General features: G+C 53.3%; 2 protein-coding genes across 6 annotated transcripts in view; both read left to right on the top strand.

Moving 5' to 3' along the window:
- The window catches only part of LOC147114687 (basic phospholipase A2 nigroxin A-like), a 33,451-nt gene extending 20,089 nt beyond the window's left edge, over window positions 1-13,362 (top strand). The window contains exons 3-4 of the mRNA XM_085992103.1: window positions 4,641-4,756; window positions 12,831-13,362. Coding sequence (XP_085848229.1) covers window positions 4,641-4,756; window positions 12,831-12,964 — 250 coding nt within the window. The 3' untranslated portion in view covers window positions 12,965-13,362. The remainder of the gene's footprint in view (window positions 1-4,640; window positions 4,757-12,830) is intronic.
- A 1,689-nt stretch (window positions 13,363-15,051) lies between these two features.
- rbm43 (RNA binding motif protein 43) overlaps window positions 15,052-19,331 on the top strand; it is an 88,680-nt gene continuing 84,400 nt past the window's right edge. For 2 of the 5 annotated variants that reach the window (XM_085992533.1, XM_085992535.1), the window contains exon 1: window positions 15,054-15,357. In XM_085992533.1, the coding sequence (XP_085848659.1) occupies window positions 15,338-15,357 (20 nt within the window). In that variant the 5' untranslated portion in view covers window positions 15,054-15,337. The other 3 variants (XM_085992537.1, XM_085992536.1, XM_085992534.1) reach the window with 3 other exon arrangements.

The raw sequence follows: 19,331 nt of genomic DNA, 5'->3' as shown, positions 1-19,331 counted from the left end.
CTCCAGCACCGGAAAATGTGTCGCAACTGAGGTCGTTTCTCGGGTTGGTGAACTACTACCATAAGTTCTTGCCGAATTTATCTACAATTCTGCACCCACTGAACGCCCTGCTGCAAACTGGAGTAACATGGAAATGGAGTGATGAGTGTAAGCGTGCCTTTCAGAAATGTAAATGCCTAATCACTTCAAAAGAAGTATTGGCCCACTACAACCCAACACTACCGATTTGGTTGGCATGTGATGCTTTTCCCTACGGCATTGGAGCGGTGCTATCACACAAATTCCTTGATGGTTCAGAGAGGCCAATAGCCTTTGCATCGCTCTCGTTAACCTCAGCCGAGCGTAACTACGCCCAGATTGACAGGGAGGCCCTCAGCCTGGTGTGGGGGGTGAAGAAGTTCAATCACTATCTGCACGGGCAGAAATTCACCCTACTGACTGATCATCAGCCCCTGGTCTCCATTTTTAACCCAAAGAAGGGCGGTCCGGTGATGACGGCGCAACGGCTGCAAAGATGGTCACTTTTTCTGGGGGCACATCAGTACGACATAGAGTACAAGGGTACGAAACAGCATGGAAATGCTGATGGGCTCTCGCGCCTACCGTTGCCTACGGTAGAGGAAGCACCTGCAGTGGACCCTGTTGAGATATTCTATGCGACCATAGTCAAATGTCTACCAGTTACAAACTCAAGTATAGAGAAGGAAACCCGAAATGACCCGACACTCTCTCGGGTCTATGATTTGACGGTGAAGGGATGGCCAGCACATGGCAACTCACTGTTGCCAGCATTTTCGCCAAGGAGAGAACAGCTGTCAGTGTGCCGGGGGACCTTGATGTGTGGATCCCGAGTGGTAATTCCACCCAAGTTGAGAGATAGAGTGCTCAATGAGCTTCATGAGGGTCATCTGGGAGGGGTAAAAATGAAAAGCCTAGCCAGGGCGTTTGTGTGGTGGCCGGGAATCGATAAAGAAATCGAGGATATGACCAAGAGATGCACAGGATGCCAGAAGGTCCAAAACGCTCCACCACAGGCCCCGCTACACCCATGGGAGTGGCCCTCATCTCCATGGCAACGGGTACACATTGATTTTGCTGGTCCATTTATGGACTCAATGCTTCTAATCGCCGTGGATGCCCATTCGAAATGGCCAGAGGTCATCAAAATGTCCTCCACCACCACGGAGAAAACTATTGCAGTCCTACGGACCATCTTCGCCAGGAATGGCTTGCCAGAACAGATTTGCTCCGACAATGGGCCACAGTTTGTGTCCGAGGATTTCCGGAGGTTTCTGAGGAATAATGGGGTGAAACATTACACATCTGCCCCATATCATCCAGCCACAAATGGATTGGCTGAGAGGTTTGTTCAGACCTTTAAAAAGGCAATAAAGGCGATGTATAACGACGACATACCACTACAACACAAGGTAGATAATTTCTTGTTTGCTTACCGGAATGCGACACATGCAGTCACCAACCAAGCTCCAGCCATAATGTTCTTCAACCGAAGGCTAAGATGTCGCCTGGATTTGCTCAAACCAAACATAAGACGAGATGTTGAGGATAAGCAATTCCAGCACATCAATGAGAAGACAACCAGGAGCTTCAAGATAGGGTAACCAGTCTTGTCCCACGACTACCAAACAGAAAAATGGCAGCCAGGAACGATATGCACACAGCAGGGACCACTAATGTACACAGTGGACGTTGGAGAGAGCATCGTGAGACGCCATGCTGACCAGATTCTAGAGTCACAGGAACAAGCCAAACCCATACCACGAGCATGTGCACCTGGTAATGAACCCGAAGTACAGATTGCGTCTACCTCAGAAGCAGTGGTATTGGAAGCTGGCGAACCAACCAATGACAATGAGCCAGAATCGACTCCTCCGCAAGAACAGGATACTCGAGAAAGGCGCTATCCAGTCAGGATCAGGAAGCCTCCTCAAAGACTGAACTTATAAATAATTATTTCAGTTGATGTATATAGTGCAGAGAAAATTGTAATTGTAATTAGTTATTATTTAGTTGTTAAATGAATGTTATGTACTGTTTATCTAAAAGGGGAGGAATTGTTGTGTATGTACCTTTAAGAGAAGAACTGATTTATACTGCAGTACCGGCAGTGACCACACCTGTATAAAAAGCCATAGCAGGCTTCTGTACGTCAGTCTTACGTTTACCCTCTGTTCAGTAAATACCTGTTTTATTGTTCTCCTGCAGTCCGTGTATTATTGATACTCGAACACTACAGTGACCACCTCCTGAAACGTGCTATCCACGTAGCACTCAGCCTCGCGGATGCACTTCAGTGGTGCCAGCTGCTGCTCAAGCTCCAAAACCCAGAGCTCCTCCAGCTGACGACACCTCCTGCACACGTGGTTGTCCTGGACAGCGGCAGCATCATGGAGTTCCCACATGGCACAGGATGTACATTCCGCTGGACTGAGCTGCCCTGCCATGCCTTTATTTACTCGACTATTAACTAACTTTTTTTTTTAAGTAACTTAACAAAAATAAAGATAAGACTTAAAAAAAAAACACCAACTACTCACCAATCAGCTCCTTCCCTTGCGCTGTCATCACTTACCTCGCTCCCTGGTACTCACGCTCCCCCCGGGCTCTTGGGCCTACCTTTATTTGTGGTTGCTCCTCTCGCTCTCCCACAGGTCTGCTCTCATGTCTGTTAACTTAGAGACCTTGGGTTCTGTGGCTCCACTCCTCCTTTTCAGTCAGACGTCTCCACCGCCTTCCTCCTCTCCACCAATTCCTGCGCTCACAAACTCCCTCACTCTGCTTGTGAATCACTCCGCTTGCGAAGCTCACAGCTCTGTCTACAAGCTCTGTGCGGAGCGGAGAAGGTTGAGAGGAGATTTGATAGATGTGTTCAAAATCATGAGGGGTCGGGACAGAGTGGATAGAGATAAACTGTTCCCATTGGCAGAAGGGTTGAGAACCAGAGGACACAGATTTAAGGTGATTGTCAAAAGAACCAAGGGCGACATGAGGAAAAAAAAATTTACGCAGCGAGTGGTTAGGATCTGGAATGCACTGCCTGAAAGGGTGGTGGAGGCAGACTCAGTCATGGCTTTCAAAAGGGAGTTGGATAAGTACCTGAAGGAAAAAAATTTGCAGGGCTACGGGGAAAGTGCAGGGGTGTGGGGCGAGCTGAAGTGCAGAGAGTCGGCACAGGCTGGACGGGCCGAATGGCCTCCTTCTGTGCTGTAGCCATTCTATGATTCTATGAAATTATAAGAAGACATTAATAAACTAGCAGATTGTGCATATAATTGGCAAATGAATTTCAACACAGATAAGTGTGAGGTATTACATTTTGGTAAGAAAAAATAAGGAGGTCATATATTACTTAGAAAATAAGAATCTAAATGGGGTAGAGGAACAAACAGATCTGGGAGTACAAATACACAAATCACAAAGTAGCAACTCAGGTTAACAAGGCCATTAAAAAAAGCAAACCAAGCACCAAGGTTTATTTCTAGAGGGATAGAATTGAAAAGTAGGGAAGTTATGCTAAACCTGTATCGAACCTTGGTTAGACCACACTTGGAGTACTGCGTACAGTTCTGGTCGCCATATTATAGAAAGGATATAGAGGCGCTGGAGAAGGTGCAAAAATGATTTACAAGAATGATACCAGAAATGCGAGGGTACACCTATCAGGAAAGGATGAACAGGCTGGGTCTATTTTCTCTTGAAAAGAGAAGGCTGAGGGGTGACCTAATAGAGATCTTTAAAATTATGAAAGGTTTTGATAGAATGGATACAGAGAGAGTTTTTCCACTTGTGGGGAAGAGCTAAACTAGAGGCCATCAATATAAGATAGTCACCAAGAAATCAAATAAAGAATTCAGAAGGAGCTTCTTTACCCAAAGAGCGGTGAGAATGTGGAACTCGCTACCACAGGGAGTGGTTGAGGTGAATAGCACAGATGCATTTAAGGGGAAGCTAGATAAGCATATGAGGGAGAAGGGAATAGATGCTTATGCTGATAAAGTTAGATGAGGAAGGACGGGAGGAGACTCGAGTGGCGCATAAATGCAGACATGGACTGGTTGGGCCGAATGGCCTGTTTCTGTGGTGTATATTCCATGAAATTCTATGTTATGTTAGACTCCCTGCTCATCTTCAGACAGAGCTGCCTGAACTTGTGGGAGAGGCATGGACCTCAGTTTAAAGTCTTAGCCACAGGGACTACCTTCACCTCAGGTGGGCGTCGCTGGCAAGGCCAGCATTTATTACCCATCCCTTGTTGCCCTGAGAAAGTGATGGTAGCTTGCTAGGCCAATTCAGAGGGCAGTTGAGAGTCAACCACGTTGGTGTGGGGCTAGTCGTATATAGGCCAGACAGGGTAAGGACGACATATTTCCTTTCCTAAAGGACATTAGTGAACCAGTTGGGTTTTTACGACAATCTGACAGCTTCATGGTCACTTTTACTGATGCCAACTTTTTATTTCCAGATTATTTCAATTGAATTCAAATTCTCAAACTGCCATGATGGGATTTGAACTTACAGTTCTCTGGATTATTAGTGCAGGTCTGTGAATTACTAACCACCACACAACTGTGCCCATATTTACTGTAAGGGGCCACTGATTCTGTCTGTTTATTTTGCAGGTGCTGCATGAAACATGATAAGTGTTACGAAAGGCTGAACTCGCAGTGTCAATTCTTCCACCCGTACCTCACGAGATATTCCTTTCAGTGTACCTCAGGGCAGCAAGTGCAATGTGGTATGTTCACCCACCTTCTCGCTTACTTCCTCTCTTGCTTGTAATTACTGTAAGGTTTTAGCCTATGAGCCATTTTGGTGGTAACATGCTCAATACATCACAGCAGGATATTCTCCCCATTCTGCGCTGACGGCGGTTTCAGCTGGTGCCAAATTTGAGAAGGAAAATGTTATCAAATTTATACAGGTGTGCCACAGACATTCTCTGGCATTATTCTAGACAGAGGCCACATTTATAGCAATTCTCCATTAAATAAGCCAGATAGGGTTGCTATCTCTGATTGGATGTATTCGGAGAGATTTCATCACATGACCTCCCACCGTCAAATCGCCCCCACCCCCACACTCCCGCCATTGGTCACCTAACACGTCCATCCTCACGGTGCAGCGCCTTCCCACACCAATCAAACAGACTCTTCGTTAACCCATTGACTGATTCTTGACGTCAGTCAAGTAGCCTTTTTTCCCCATTTCCAATAATTTTTTATGCCCCTGTGATCTTTCTCCTGGGTTGCTCACAACAATTAATTTTTAATTTCTGGAGACTCCATGATAATCTGGGATGATTGGCAACCCAAGCCAGGGTCAAGAGGTGCATTCTTGTGGCGGCGGAGGTTAAGTCCTGCCATGCCCAATGATGGGCCTCAAGTTCACAAACTAAATTCAGACGCTTGACTTACACTGAGAGCACAGAACTAAAGGACGCAGTGTTCAAGTTAACAAATTTAATGAATTGAGAGGTTAGCTGAAACACTTCTCATGGAACAGGCTCCCAGCAACAGCAGCTGAAGTTGAAGCAATTTGCTTCTCTAATAAGGAGCTGGATAAATGGGATTGGGAATGGGATTGGATTTTGCAGGGCAGGTAGAAGCTGTGGTCACATGACTGGTTTGGCCCATTCGCTCTCACCCTGCCGACTCCCCATTACATAATCCAGCTGTTTCTTCGAGGACCCCAGTGCCCTGGGCCTGAGCCATCCATCCTGGCAATCACTTTCAACTGCTGACCTCCCTCTGGGTGAAGAATGGAAAAGACTACATGGGACATGATGCTTCCTGTGCTGTTGGGAACTGTTGTCTGTGGAGGCTAACAGATCAGGGTGAATAGGGAGGATGAAACAATATTCTGGAGTTTTGCTTTATTACTGTGGGATATCAGGAACTTATTATCCAGAGCTTTTCCGAAGGAGGTTAAATGAGTGGCTAGTGTCCATGATAGGGGACAGTGTACAGTGTCTGTGGGAGAAGATTAAATGCGTGGGTAGAGCCCATGATAGGGAGAGTGTACAGGTTCTGTGGGAGGAGATTAAATGCGTGGGTAGAGCCCATGATAGGGAGAGTGTACAGTGTCTGTGGGAGAAGATTAAATGCGTGGGTAGAGCCCATGATAGGGAGAGTGCACAGGTTCTGTGGGAGGAGATTAAATGCGTGGGTAGAGCTCATGATAGAGAGAGTGTACAGGGTCTGTGGGAGGAGATTAAATGTGTAGGTAGAGCTCATGATAGGGAGAGTGTACAGGGTCTGTGGGAGGAGATTAAATGCGTGGGTAGAGCCCATGATAGGGAGAGATTACAGGGTCTGTGGGAGGAGATTAAATGCGTGGGTAGAGCCCATGATAGGGAGAGTGTACAGAGTCTGTGGGAGGAGATTAAATGCGTGGGTAGAGCCCATGATAGGGACAGTGTACAGCGTCTGTGGGAGGAGATTAAATGTGTAGGTAGAGCTCATGATAGGGAGAGTGTACAGGGTCTGTGGGAGGAGATTAAATGCGTGGGTAGAGCCCATGATAGGGAGAGATTACAGGGTCTGTGGGAGGAGATTAAATGCGTGGGTAGAGCCCATGATAGGGAGAGTGTACAGAGTCTGTGGGAGGAGATTAAATGCGTGGGTAGAGCCCATGATAGGGAGACTGTACAGGGTCTGTGAGAGGAGGTTAAATGTGTGGGTAGAGCCCATGATAGGGAGAGTGTACAGGTTCTATGGGAGGAGATTAAATGTGTGGGTAGAGCTCATGATAGAGTGTACAGGGTCTGTGAGAGGAGATTAAATGTGTGGGTAGAGCCCATGATAGGGAGAGTGTACAGGTTCTGTGGGAGGAGATTAAATGCGTGGGTAGAGCTCATGATAGAGAGAGTGTACAGGGTCTGTGAGAGGAGATTAAATGTGTGGGTAGAGCCCATGATAGGGAGAGTGTACAGGGTCTGTGGGAGGAGATTAAATGCGTGGGTAGAGCCCATGATAGGGAGAGTTTACAGGGTCTGTGGGAGGAGATTAAATGCGTGGGTAGAGCCCATGATAGGGAGAGTGTACAGGGTCTGTGAGAGGAGATTAAATGCGTGGGTAGAGCCCATGATAGGGAGACTGTACAGGGTCTGTGGGAGGAGATTAAATGCGTGGGTAGAGCCCATGATGGGGAGAGTGTACAGGGTCTGTGAGAAGAGATTAAATAAGTAAGTAAAGACCCTGGGGGCTATTTTAAAAGTAGGATCAGTGCACTGGGGGCCAAGGTAGATCTGAAGTTGTCCGCCCTTCACAACTCCAGGATTTTAACTCCAAGCCTCTTCTGCATGCTTGCCTGGCCCTGGCAGGAAGCACTACCCGGTCGGTGGACAGGAGTGGGATTTCAGGCAGCAGGAGGCCACGGATGGGGTTCCCCGGCATTAAGGTAAGTAGTTGGGGGAGGGAGGGGGGGGGGTCAGATGGTCAGAAGGTGAGGAAAGTCGGCCCAAGGTTTCTTTGTTGGGACGGAGGATCACTTCAGCTCCTTCTAGCCCGCAAGGAAACAGAAAAAACTAAAGTTACCTTTCTAGACCTCTTCTGGCCTCGACACCTCTTCCCAACAGGTCTGGCTTGGCGTCATTGGAACACAGTTTGCATATTTAAAGAAGGACCCCTCTGCCTTCAGGTGACTGTCTCTCTCACCGGCTATAAAGAGCAGGTTGTTATTGGGACCCAAGGGAAGGCAGCGGGATTGGAGGGGTCTAAGTCACACGGGACATTTTAACTGCCTCTTTGCCCAGTTTCCACAGGGTGGGGTGGTTACAATTTCCCCTGATGACAGGGAAGAGTGTATATGGCTTGTGGGAGGAGATTAACTGAGTGGTTAGAGTCCAAGATACGGATATTGCACAGGGTCTGAGGAAGGGGATTGAATGGGTGAATAGTGTCCATTAAAGGGTAAAGTGTACAGGGTCTATATGAGGATATTAAATGGGTATGTAGGAACGGAGGTTCCTATCAAAAAGACTGAGTTCGACTCAGGCAATTAAAATAATGAACTTTAATGAAACCAAACGAGTTTAAACTAGAAACTGCTAGAACACATCAATAACAGGTCTACTCTCCTTGAGGGCTCCATGAGGACTGATCCTCTGGTCAGAAGACTGACATCATGACGTCATCACGTTCTTCCCGCCATTGGGGCATCACGTGACTAACGGCATGACATCATCACGTTGAAACCGTGCTGTAAAGGTAACTAGACATTGTACAGTCAAACAGTGTAATTAAAGGTACAGGCACAGACAGTAACTGCATTGCTGTTAAAGGAATTATGTGCAACCGCTCTGAGTCCTTTGGTGGCTCTGCCACATGCGCCCCCCCCCAGAAATGTCTTTAACAGAAAAGGTGAGGCAAGGAGGAGGCCTGATGAGCCTGTCCGATCGATTTCAGTACCCTGGTAGAGGAAGTTGACGACCGGTGGTCGAGTTGGCAGTCGGTTGCGGCTGAGCAGGCGCGGCGAGCGCGGTGGAGTTGTCAGGCGGCTTTGGTTGATCTGGTGCAGTGGCAACGGGCGGTCGGCCACGTTTGGGTGGTTGAGCGACTACGACAGGGTGATCCAGGTCCAGGTGAGCTGGCTTCAAGCGGTCCACCGAGATGTGATCCGGTTTCCCTCCGACGTCGACCGAAAAGGATTTGTCTCCTGGTTTGATGACGCGGAAAGGACCAGTGTAAGGGGGCTTGAGCGGATCCCAGTGAGCGTCGTGGCGGATGAAGACATACTCCGCATTCTTCAGTCCCAGTGGCACGTAGGAGTTCTGCAAACCGCGATTGGACGTAGGTATCGGAGCAAAGCATCTGGCCGCTTCTTGTGGCGAACGAGTTGCCGGGAGGTGGACCATGGCTCTGTGGGAGAAGGGAGGAAATCTCCTGGTACACGGAGCGGCTGGCCACAGACGAGTTCAGCCGAAGATGATTGTAGGTCGTCTTTGGGCGCCGTACGAAGACCCAACAGGACCCATGGGAGTCTGTCCACCCATCCTGCGCCTTGAAGACTGGCCCGAAGAGAGGGTTTAAGCGACCTGTGGAATCGCTCACAAAGGCCGTTTGCCTGCGGATGATAGGCAGTGGTGCGATGAAGTTTGGTACCGAGCCTCTGAGCCACAGCGTTCCAAAGATCTGAGGAAAATTGTGGCCCGCAGTCAGAAGAGATGTCCGCCGGTACCCCAAAACGGGCAACCCAACAGGAGATGAAAGCTCTAGCGACGTCTGCCGACGTGGTGGAAACCAGAGGAATTGCCTCTGGCCACCTAGTGGTGCGGTCCACTATGGTGAGGAGATGAGTATAACCCTGAGAAGGCGGAAGCGGCCCCACGAGGTCCACATGCACGTGGTCGAAACAACGCTCCGGAACAGTGAACGCAGCCACTGGAGCCTTGACATGACGCTGGACTTTGGCCTTCTGGCAAACGACGCAGGTATTAGCCCAGTCACGGAAATCGATGTGCATACCTTTCCAAACGAACTTGGCCGACATAAGCCATTGCGAAGCCTTCATCCCCGGGTGCGACAACCCGTGTATGGCATCAAAAACCTTCTGGCGCCATGCGACTGGCACGATAGGTTGAGGAACTCCCATGGAAACGTCGCAAAGGAGTGTGGCACCTGCGGCCTGGAAGATGACGTCGGTCGCTTGGAAGCTAGAGGGGACGGTTCTATATGATTGGACCTCCGAGTCCGAAACCTGATCTGCCGCTATGAGGGCGTAGTCGATTCCCAGGTGCACTGCGTGGACCGTCGCACGGGAGAGGCAATGTCCGTGGTAAATTAGGAAATGAACGTCAAGTGACGTTGTTGACGAGTGGACCACGGTTCGACGGTCTTGGCCATGGCGAACGTAAGGGGTTTGTGGTCGACAAAAGCCGTGAAGGGGCGCCCCTCCAATAAAAACCGGAAATGGCGAATGGTGAGGAAAAGGGCCAGTAACTCCCTATCGAAGGTGCTGTACTTTTTTTCATTCTTTCGTAATTGACGGCTGAAAAACGCCAGCAGTTGCCACGTGCCGTTGACCCACTGTTCTTGCACTGCCCCGATGGCATAATCTGACACGTCGGTGGTAAGGGCGATAGTAGCACCTGGAAGTGGGTGCGTCAGCATGGTTGCGTTGGCCAAAGCGTTCTTGGTGTCGCCGAATGCCTGGACCATTTCAGCTGTCCAGCTGATTGGATCTTTACCGGACTTGCCCTTGAGGGCCCCGAACAATGGTTGCATGAGTTGAGCCGCCTTGGGGACGAAACGGTGGTAGAAGTTGACCATCCCCAGGCACTCCTGCAAGGCCTTGACTGTTGACGGCTGCGGGAAAGAAGTAACCGCCTCAACCTTCGTCGACAAAGGGACGGCGCCGTCCGATGTTATGCGATGTCCCAGGAAGTCGATTTGTTGCAGGCCGAACTGGCACTTGGCCAGGTTGATGATTAAACCGTGTTGGCTGAGGCGCGTAAAGAGGGAACGCAAATGGGAGATGTGCTCCTCCTTGCTGGCACTGGCGATGAGTATGTCATCAAGATAGATGAAAAGGAAACGCAGGTCTCGAAGAACAGAGTCCATTAAACGCTGGAACGCCTGTGCTGCATTCTTTAAGCCAAACGGCATCCGCAGGAACTCAAAGAGGCCAAAAGGGGTGATGACTGCGGTTTTCGGGACGTCTTGTGGGTGCACTGGAACCTGGTGATATCCACGGGCGAGGTCGACTTTAGAGAAGATAGAATTTCCCGCCAAGTGGGCCGAGAAGTCCTGGATATGCGGGATCGGGTACCGATCCGGAGTGGTGGCGTCGTTGAGGCGTCGGTAGTCACCGCATGGCCGCCAACCGCCACCTGGTTTCGGCACGATGTGGAGAGGCGAGGACCAGGGACTCTTCGATCGCCTAAAGATCCCGAGCCGCTCCATTGTGGCGAACTCCGCCTTCGCAGCTGCGAGCTTGCCGGGTTCGAGCCTTCTAGCCCGCGCATAAACCGGGTGATGTGATGTTCAACACCATGTTTCGTTGCCGAAGAGGAGAAGGTGGGCCTTGTCAGCTCCGGAAACTCCCCGAGGAGCCGCGTGAAATCATCTGGAGGAGGGAAAGCACAGGCAATGGAGCGCGCCACGGAGGTGCCGTGGAAGCACGGAATTGAGTGGAAAGTGGCCGCGTTGATCAGCCGGCGGTGCCGGACATCGACTAGTAGGCTGTTGGCACACAGAAAATCCACCCCTAGGATAGCCTGTGAGACAGTGGCCGTGACAAATTCCCAAAAGAAGCGCTGACCGCCGAAACAGACTTCGACCCGCCGCTTTTGGAACGTTCGAATAGCTGCACCATTAGCCGCCATGAGGGAAAAACCGAGGTTCCCTGTCTGCATGTCGAGCTTCAGCGCAGGTAGAATGCTACACTGCGCCCCGGTGTCACAAAGGAAACGGTGGCCCGAGAGGGAATTGGTGATATAGAGGAGTTTCCCCGTAGAACCGACGGCCATCGCCACCGCGGAACGCCCGTTAGACTTGGTCATCAGTCGTCAGGGACGCCGCCTGCGCTTTCTTGGGGTTTTTTTGGGCGAAAAACTGCAGGGGGAACGGCAGCATCGTGCTTTCGCGTCAAAACGGGTGTGGTAGGAGCACCAGCCCGCTGTAGGAGAAGCCGGGGCCGCGTCTGTGAGGGGTGGGCGCCTCGTGGCCGCGCAGCACTGCTGGGTAACCGTGAAAATCTTGTCGGCTTCGGCCGCAAGCTTGGCGCAGTCTGTAATGTCGGATCTGGCTAGGGCAGCCTGAACCTGTTCAGCCAGTTGATAGAGGAAAAGCTCCCGGAAGAGGAAACATTCCGGTTCAGCACCCAAGAGCGTGAGCATTTGGCTCATGAGCTCGGACGGTTTGGAATCCCCGAGGCCGGGCAGCGTGATGAGCCGGCGAGCACGCTCCAACTTTGTTAGCCCGAAAACCTGAAGCAACCACGCCTTAATTGCATCATACTTGCTGTCAGTAAGAGGTCTACCGAGGAGGCTGATGATCCGTGATGCAGTTGCGCTGTCGAGGGCGGAGACCACGTAATAATAACGGGTCTGATCCGCGATGATGTTCCGAATGGCGAACTGGGCTTCAGCCTGGATGAACCAGGCGTCTGGTTGTTGCTCCCAGAACTGTGGCAGTTTCAGCGTGACGGCGTTCATGTCCATGTCGAATCTTCCACGAAAATCGTTCGTAGAAGTCGGGGTCACCAATGTAGGAACGGAGGTTCCTATCAAAAAGACTGAGTTCGACTCAGGCAATTAAAATAATGAACTTTAATGAAACCAAATGAGTTTAAACTGGAAACTGCTAGAACACATCAATAACAGGTCTACTCTCCTTGAGGGCTCCACGAGGACTGATCCTGTGGTCAGAAGACTGATGTCATCACGTTCTTCCCGCCATTGGGGCATCACGTGACTAATGGCATGACGTCATCACGTTGAAACCGTGCTGTAAAGGTAACTAGACATTGTACAGTCAAACAGTGTAATTAAAGGTACAGGCACAGACAGTAACTACATTGCTGTTAAAGGAATTATGTACAACCGCTCTGAGTCCTTCGGTGGCTCCACCACATGTAGGTAGAAACCACAGTAAGGGAGATTCTATGTGAACTATAGAAGGAGCAAACCTAATGGGCTGAATGGTCTTTTTCCGTTTCATGCTTCCTCATGCCCTGACTGGCCAGCTTTCCTGACTGAAATTCATTCACTAATGTTCCTGGACAATGATCCATTAGTCATGTGATGTGCTCTCCCCGTTCTAATTGGCTGAGATGGTCTTCATTCACCAACCTTACCTTTGTTTTCTCAGCCACAGAGATCCTGGGCAGTAAGTGCAAGTACCTGCTGTGTGAGTGCGACCGGAAGTTTGCAAACTGCATCCGCTATCAGACCGACTACAGCTCCAGGTACATGCATTACCGACACCACAATAGGTGCAGCTGAACGCTGGCTCAACAAACCCAGGAAGGACATGGGGAACGGTGCGATACTGAAGATGGGGGTCTACCTTCTGCTGTTAAAGCTTTTAACGGACACCAACCACACAAGGTGACAACCGAGAATAACGAAGAGTTACAGTAATACCAGGATCCCTCCTGAAAATCAACAGAGGAGACCGGGAAATACTGGGATACCCAAGCTGGGCGTCAATAAACTGCTAATTTTTGATTTACCTCATCTTCTCTGCCACTCTTTCCAGCCTTCTCGTGTCCTGCACTGTGAGTCTTGGGCCTTCACCAATATAAAAAAATAGACGCAAAGAACGCTGGGGTAATTGATTTAACAATAATTCAGGTATTTTCTCTTTCTTGCAACTAAACAACAAATATTAAAGCTTCTGAAAATTGACAGTCTGTACTATGGTCACAGGTTGTTCATTGTGTGTGTGTACCTGTGTCTCTGTGTATGATTTTACCTCCGTGCATAACATTTTTTCTCAAGTATCAAGGTGAGGAATATTAATTTAAGAAATGTAACACTTTCCTGTTTTGGGCACCTACTGTAGAATCAGACTCCCAGGTGTTTTAGCACAATTAGACATGGACTAAGGTTGTCACTACACTGCTCCATCAAACACTACCAGATCAAGCACAGCACGGGTTAGATAGAGAGTAAAGCTCCCTCTACATTGTCCCATCAAACACTCCCAGGACAGCTACTGAACAGGTTAGATACAGTAAAGCTCCCTCTACACTGTCCCATCAAACACTCCCAGGGCAGGTACTGAACAGGTTAGATACAGTAAAGCTCCCTCTACACTGTCCCATCAAACACTCCCAGGGTAGGTACAGCACGGATTAGATACAGAGTAAAGCTCCCTCTACAGTGTCCCATCAAACACCCCCAGGACAGCTACAGCACGGGCTAGATACAGAGTAAATATTCCTCTACACTGGGTGTGAACAATTGGAAAAATTGCCCTATCTAATTTGAGATACCTATGATGCAGTGACAAAGTCCTTTTCAGTGAGTACTGAGCATGATATTGGTTACCTGGGACTGACTGCGATCCAGTTACAGCAACATAAAGCTCGAGTACCACTCACGGCCGAATAGCCCACCATCATTCACCATCTAGGCTTAAACTTGAAGACAGGGGTATGCAGGCGAGGTAGCAGATGACTGCCAGCACCTGTGGAAGTACATCCATCCAGGTTTGGCTTCAGGAAAAGAGAAGATAGGGGGACAAAAATTGAGATGAGCGAGGAATTATCAGTCATATAAACCTTGGCAGTGCTTGGAAATGTTTAACTAATGGACAGTTTAGGATTCAGTATATGAATAATTTGAGACATGATGTGGTAAAAGTGTAGCATACTTGGAAGGAACAGGTGACTTTGGACCTATGGTTCCTAAAGCTCTCTACCACTGAGGATTTCCTCATGTCTGGGTCTGTTGTAGATTAATCGATAGAGATCGATTGCTATTAGTCAACAACTCCATTAACTTTATGTCATGCGACTACCAGGATGGTAGAAGGCAATTTAGATGGATCTTGGTCTTTCTTCATCTTCCTATGTTCCTATTTGCAGAAGAGATTTACTAGAAGGGTGCCAGGGATGAGGGACTTCAGTTATGGGGAGCAAAGAAGGTTAAGAGGAGATTTAATAGGGGTGTTCAAAATCATGAATGGTTTTGATAGAGTAAATAAAGAGAAACTGTGTCCAGTGGCAGAAGGATCAGTAACCAAAGGACACCGATTTAAGATGATTGGCAAAAGAACCAGAGGCCACATGAGGAAACTTTTTTTTACACAGCGAGTTGTGATCTGAAATGCACAGCCTTAGAGTGATAGCAGATTCAAAAGTAACTTTCAAAAGGAAATTGGCTAAATACGTAAAAGGGAAAAAAATGCAGGGCTACAGGGAATGAGCAGGGGAATAGGATTAGTTGGATAGCTCTACCAAAGAGCCGGCACAAGTAGGATGGGCCGAATGGCCTCATATTGTGCTGTTTCATTCTATGATTCTACTTGGGTTTGAGCAATGACTGGGCCGAGGGGAGGGGTGGTGGTCACAGGACAAACAGAGAAAACAAAATTGACCTACACTTTTTTTAAAATGAGGGACACGCCCTTTTACAGTTCTTGCTCTTCCCTCCCGCCTCAATATTCGGGCTTTTTGTGATTGTTTAAAATGTTATAAAAGAAACACAAGCACTTAGAAGGTATCTATAGAATTAAATGAAGAGGGAGCCACTGGGGAGAGTTGTTGAATCAAAAATTCTCCACAGTTAATTTCACTTTCGTTTTCCCCGCGCCGGGTCTGATTCCAGACACGAAACCAACAGTCGGTGGCGATTTCAGCGAGAAATAAGATGAAACAACGCAAAGAGAGGTAAGGGCCAGAGACAGGGTTTGGAGGAATCGCCCCTGTTCCTCGGAGCTGTCTGTCGCTCCATTAAATGCTGCCGGGTATTTCTCATAACGAAACTGATTAGTAAAGGAGGAAAAAACACGTCGGTGAAAGCTGGGTCAGGTTTTTTCAGTAAGTGAGTTAACAGCAGGTAAGAGAGATCTACTTTTATGGGGGTTGGGAGCCTGTAAGAGGGATCTGTCCGAATCCCAGGGTTTCATTAACTCCTCTACAGGATAGGGGAGGATTGGAGGGGGTGACCATTTATAAAGAGTTTAGGGGGAACAGCGGGTGCAGTTCTGGGATTTGGAGCAGGAAAAAGGAGGGGGAATAGTGGCTAAAGAATGGGGGGAATGAGGGGGAATGTAGAGGAATGTGGGGGAGGGAGGAATGTAGAGGAAGAGGGAGGTGGGTGAGGGGTAGGGAGGGGTGAGGTAGGGGAGGGGTAGGGGAGGGGTGAGGGAGGGGTAGGGAGGGGTGAGGTAGGGGAGGGGTAGGGAGGGTGAGCGGAGGGGTAGGGGGGGTGAGGGAGGGGAGGAGGGGTTAGGGGGCAGAGGAGGGGTGGGGAGAGGAGGGATGAGGGGTGGGGGAGGAGGAGAGAGGGTGGGGAGAGGAGGGGTGAGGAGAGGAGGGGGGAGGGAGGGGGGTGAGGATGAGGGGTGGGGGAGGAGGAGAGAGGGTGGGGAGAGGAGGGGATGAGGGGTGGGGGAGGAGGAGAGAGGGTGGGGAGAGGAGGGGTGAGGAGAGGAGGGGGGAGGGAGGGGGTGAGGATGAGGGGTGGGGAGGAGGAGAGAGGGTGGGGAGAGGAGGTGGAGGGGAGGAGAGGAGGGGTGAGGAGGAGGGGGGAGGGGGGTAGAGGGGGAGGAGGGATGGGGGTGAGGTGGGTGGGGGGGGAGGAGAGAGAGGAGGAGGAGGGGGGGAGGAGAGAGAGGAGGAGGGGTGGGGGGGAGGAGAGGGAGGAGGAGGGGTGGGGGGGAGGAGAGGTAGGAGGAGGGGTGGGGGGGGGAGAGGTGGGAGGAGGGGTGGGGGGGAGGGAGAGGTGGAGAGGGTGGGGGAGGGGAGGTGGGAGGAGGGGTGGGGGGGAGGAGAGGTGGGTGAGGGGTGGGGGGGGAGGAGAGGTGGGAGGAGGGGTGGGGGGGAGGAGAGGTGGGAGGAGAGGTGGGGGGGAGGAGAGGTGGGAGGAGGGTGGGGGAGAGGAGGGGGGGGTGGGGTGAGAGGAGGGGGGAGGAGGGGTGCGGGGGAGGAGGAGGTGCGGGGAGGAGAGGAGGGGTGGGGGAGAGGAGGGGGGGAGGAGGAGGAGGGGTGCGGGGAGGGGAGAGGAGGGGGAGAGGAGGGGGAGGGGGGGAGAGGGGTGCGGGGAGGAGAGGAGGGGTGGGAGAGAGGGTGGGAGGGGAGGAGGGGTGGGAGAGGAGGGGTTGGGGGGGGGGAGGAGGGGTGGGGGGGGATGAGAGGAGGGGGGAAGGGGTGGGGGGGGGGAAGGAGAGGGGGGGATGGGGTGGGGGGGGAGAGGGGAAGGATGGGGAAGGGGTGGGGGGGGGAGAAGGGGAGGAGAGGGGGGAGGAGGGCTGGGGAGGAGAGGGGGGAGGAGGGCTGGGGAGGGAGAAGAGGAGGTGGGAGGAGAGGAGGGGCTGGGGAGGGTGAAGAGGAGGTGGGAGGAGAGGAGAGTGGGAGGAGAGGAGGTGAGGGGGGAGGAGAGGTGGGGGAGGAGAGGTGGGGAGGAGGGGTGGGGGAGGGGAGGAGGGGTGGGGAGAGGAGGGGGAGGGGAGGAGAGCGAGGGAGGGGAGGGGGAGGAGAGCGAGGGAGGGGAGGGGGAGGAGAGCGAGGGAGGGGAGGGGGGGAGGAGAGCGAGGGAGGTGGGGAGGAGGGGTGGGGAGAGGAGGGGGAGGGGAGGAGAGCGAGGGAGGTGGGGAGGAGGGGTGGGGAGAGGAGGGGGGAGGAGGGAGGAGAGCGAGGGAGGGGAGGGGTGGAGGAGGGGGGGGAAGGGGAGGAGAGAGGGGGGAAGGGGTGTGGGGGGGGGAAGGGGAGGGAGAGGGGGGGAAGGGGAGGAGAGGGGGGAGGAGGGCTGGGAGGAGGGAGGAGGGGGGAGGAGGGCTGGGGAGGGAGAGAGAGGTGGGAGGAGAGGAGGGATGGGGAGGGGAGAAGAGGAGGTGGGAGGAGAGGAGAGTGGGAGGAGAGGAGGTGAGGGGGGAGGAGAGGTGGGGGGAGGGAGAGGTGGGGAGGAGGGGTGGGGAGGGGGAGGGGAGGAGAGCGAGGGAGGGGGAGGGGGGGAGGAGAGCGAGGGAGGGGAGGGGGGAGGAGAGCGAGGGAGGGGATGGAGGGGGGGAGGAGAGCGAGGAGGAGGGGAGGGGGGGAGGAGAGGAGGGAGGTGGGGAGGAGGGGTGGGGAGAGGGAGGGGGAGGGGAGGAGAGCGAGGGAGGGGAGGGGGGGAGGAGAGCGAGGGAGGGAGAGGGGTGGAGGAGAGCGAGGGAGGGGAGGGGGGGGGGAGGAGAGCGAGGGGAGGGGAGGGGTGGGAGGAGAGCGAGGGAGGGGGGGGGGAGGAGAGCGAGGGAGGGGAGGGGGGGAGGAGAGCGAGGGAGGGGAGGGGGGGGAGGAGAGCGAGGAGGGGAGGGGGGGAGGAGAGCGAGGGGAGGGGAGGGGGGAGGAGAGCGAGGAGGGGATGGGGGGAGGAGAGCGAGGGAGGGGAGGGGTGAGGAGAGCGAGGGAGGGGATGGGGGGAGGAGAGCGAGGGAGGGGAGGGTGGAGGAGAGCGAGGGAGGGGAGGGGGGGAGGAGGGCTGGGGAGGGAGAAGAGGAGGTGGGAGGAGGAGGGCTGGGTGGGGGAGGAGAAGAGGTGGGAGGAGAGGAGGGTGGGAGGAGAGGGGTGGAGGGGGGAGTGGGGAGGAGGGGTGGAGGGGGTGGGGGGAGGGGTAGGAGGGGGAGGGGAGGCTGAGGGGGGAGGGGTGGGGGAGAGGAGGGGTGGGGGGAGTGTAGGAGGGTTGGGGGAGGGGTGGGGGGGGTGTAGGAGGGTTGGGTGGGGTGGGGTGTGAGGGCAGGAGGGGGGGAGTGGTGGAGGGGTTGGGTGGGGGGTGTGGGGGTGAGGGCAGAGTGGGGAGGGGTTGGGGGGAGGGGAGTTGGGGGTGTGGGAGGAGAGGTTTGGGGGAGGGGTGAGGGAGGAGGTGGGTGGGGTGGAGAGTAGGGGGAAGAGGTGGGTGGAGGGTGAGGGGGGGAGGAGGAGCGAGGGAGGGGAGGGGGGGAGGAGAGCGAGGGAGGGGAGGGGGGAGGAGAGCGAGGGAGGGGTGGGGGTGGAGAGCGAGGGAGGGGAGGGGAGGAGAGCGAGGGAGGGGAGGGGGGGAGGAGGGCTGGGTGAGGGAGAAGAGGAGGTGGGAGGAGTGGAGGGTGGGGAGGGAGAAGAGGTGGGAGGAGAGGAGGGTGGGAGGAGAGGGGTTGGAGGGGAGGGGAGGAGGGGTGGGGGGGAGGAGAGGAGGTGGGGGGAGGGGTAGGAGGGGGAGGGGGAGGCTGAGGGGGGAGGGGTGGGTGGAGAGGAGGGGTGGGGGGGGAGTGTAGGAGGGGTTGGGGGAGGGGTGGGGGGGTGTAGGAGGGGTTTGGGTGGGTGGTGGGGGTGAGGGAGGTGGGGGGAGTGTAGGAGGGGGTTGGGTGGGGGGGGGTGGGGGTGAGGGCAGGAGGTGGGGGAGGGGTTGGGGGGGAGGGGGGAGTTTGGTGGGTGAGGGGAGGAGAGGTTGGGGGAGAAGGGGTGAGGGGAGGAGGGGTTGGGGGGTGGAGAGTAGGGGGAAGAGGTGGTGAGAAGGGGTGGGGGGGTGGAGGAGGGCGGGGAGGGGGTGGGGGGTGGAGAGTAGGGGGAAGAGGTGGGTGAGGAGTGGGTGGTGGGGGGTGGAGAGTAGGGGTAGAGGTGGGTGAGGAGGGGTGGGGGGGGTGGAGAGGAGGGGGAAGAGGTGGGGGAGGAGGGGGTGGGGGTGGAGA

The sequence above is a fragment of the Somniosus microcephalus genome, chromosome 7 (genome assembly GCF_052327205.1).
Source record: "Somniosus microcephalus isolate GS21.2 chromosome 7, FLI_Smic_1.0, whole genome shotgun sequence".
Classification (NCBI taxonomy): Eukaryota; Metazoa; Chordata; class Chondrichthyes; order Squaliformes; family Somniosidae; genus Somniosus; species Somniosus microcephalus.
The sequence above is the reverse complement of the archived record's forward strand: the minus strand, read 5'-3'. Positions and strand labels throughout refer to the sequence as shown.